We start from the raw sequence: 2006 nt of genomic DNA on the forward strand, positions 1-2006 counted from the left end.
CCAAGATGGTCTCGATCTCTTGACCTCGTGATCCACCCGCCTCGGCCTCCCAAAGTGCTGGGATTACAGGCTTGAGCCACCGCGCCCGGCCTCTCCTGGAAGCTTCTTGATTTGAGCCTGAAGCTCCCTAATGGCCAGCTGACCACCCCGGGGCAAGGGTCCACGGGGTTTCCACAGACCAGCCTTTCCTGTCCAGATGGAGGGAAACTGATGCCCAGGGCGTGTGCTGGCATCATTCCTGCAAGAGATGTTTCTTGGGGGGCATGTTGTGTCAGGGCAGGTGCTGGGGACAGGGTCTGTATCACACAGAAGTCCCAGTTTATAGGGGAGCTGGGGGGATTTCCACAGGGACCCCATCACAGGCAGCCTCTGGGGCCCCTTGGGAGGGAGCGGGGAGCCATGGAGGGTAGAGGAGGGAGAGTAGTCAGGTTAGAGCTGGAAGAGCCTCTAAGCGGCATCTGCCTCTCAGTCCCAATTGCTTTAAAATTCCTCAAGAACGGGCATCCAGGGATCTGTGAACCCCTCAGCACTTGAACACGCTCATGTCTTTCTGTGTTTTTCTGGGGTCTGGGGCGTTGGGGGCTCACCTGGCAAGAGTCCACCTTCCCGTCCAGGTAGCCGGCGCACAACATCCTGTCAGTGAGCGAGTTGCCGTACAGGCTGGCACACAGTGCCTGGTCCAGCAGCTCCACGGTGGCTTTCTGTAGCACCTCTGGCTTGACCACTGCCCCGACGTGGAGAGAAAAGGGCAGGGTGAGAGTGCCGGAGCCCCGGCAGCCACTTTGCGCTGGGAGGCTGAAGGACATACCCTCTCTGAGCCTCCCTCAGTCTCCCCAGCTGCAAGTGTGGCTGCCTACAACACCTGGCTCTGAAATCGCAAAAGGTCAATACCCCACCCGGTGACACACTCTGCCTGGACAGGGAAGAGGCATCAGACTTAACACCCCCAGCCCAGGGTCCTCTTCTCCCCGCCGTGAGCCCAGTCCACCCTCAGCATTCCCCGTCCAAGGGGCCCGCAGGCCTCAAATTAGCCCCCGAATGTACCCAGCATCGCCCTGTCTCATACCCATCCTTGCCTGGGTCCTGACAGCTGTCCATACTCACCTCTTTTACTCTGATCCCACGCCACTGAAATCCATTCCCTTCCCGGCAGCCACCACCACCCTTGCTAAACATTAAATCAGCTCTTATCAGCTCCAGCCCCAGGGGAGCTGCCCTCCCACCCCAGGGCCTTTGCACATGCTGCTCCCGCTGCCTGAAATGCCTGTCCCTGCAGAATCTGCCTGACTTCCTCCATCTACTCTCTCCAGGAGGCGTCTCCTGCACTCCTATTTAAAGCTGCAGCCCCCACCCCTGCCTTGTTTTCCTCCACTGGATTCATCTTCTGTCAGACATCTTGTGGGTGACTGAACACCAGCCCCTGCAACTACACCGTGCAATACGGTAGCCACTGGCCACATGCAGCTATTCAGATGCACTATTTTTTTGAGACAAAGTCTCACTCTGTCGCCCAGGCTAGAGTGCACGATCTCTGCTCACTACAACCTCCACCTCCCAGGTTTAAGCGATTCTCCTGCCTCAGCCTTCAGAGTAGCTGGGATTACAGGCACGCACCACCATGTCCAGCTAATTTTTTGTATTTTTAGTAGAAACGGGGTTTCGCCATGCTGGCCAAGCCGGTCTCAAACTCCTGACCTCGTGATCTGCCCACCTAGGCCTCCCAAAGTGCTGGGGTTGCAGGCGTGAGCCACCGCGCCTGGCCAGATGTGCATTTAAGTGCATTAAGATCCATTTTTTTGGCCAGTTGTGGTGGCTCACGCCTGTAATCCCAGCACTTGGTGAGGCCGAGGTGGGCAGATCATGAAGTCAGGAGTTTGAGACCAGCCTGGCCAACATGGCGAAACCCCGTCTCTACTAAAAATGCAAAAAGTAGCCAGGCGTGGTGGCAGTTGCCTGGAATCTCAGCTACTCAGGAGGCTGAGGCAGGAGAATCACTTGAACCCGGG

The 2006-nt window shown here is 57.3% G+C and overlaps 1 protein-coding gene across 1 annotated transcript in view; it reads right to left on the bottom strand.

Moving 5' to 3' along the window:
- LOC108299086 (transmembrane protease serine 9-like) overlaps window positions 1-724 on the bottom strand; it is a gene marked incomplete at its 5' end in the record, with an annotated part of 4060 nt that extends 3336 nt beyond the window's left edge. The window contains one exon of the mRNA XM_017521482.2: window positions 588-724. Coding sequence (XP_017376971.2) covers window positions 588-724 — 137 coding nt within the window. The remainder of the gene's footprint in view (window positions 1-587) is intronic.
- Between the last annotated feature and the right edge of the window lie 1282 nt (window positions 725-2006).

Source organism: Cebus imitator, unplaced genomic scaffold, assembly GCF_001604975.1.
Source record: "Cebus imitator isolate Cc_AM_T3 unplaced genomic scaffold, Cebus_imitator-1.0 Scaffold1703, whole genome shotgun sequence".
NCBI lineage: Eukaryota > Metazoa > Chordata > Mammalia > Primates > Cebidae > Cebus > Cebus imitator.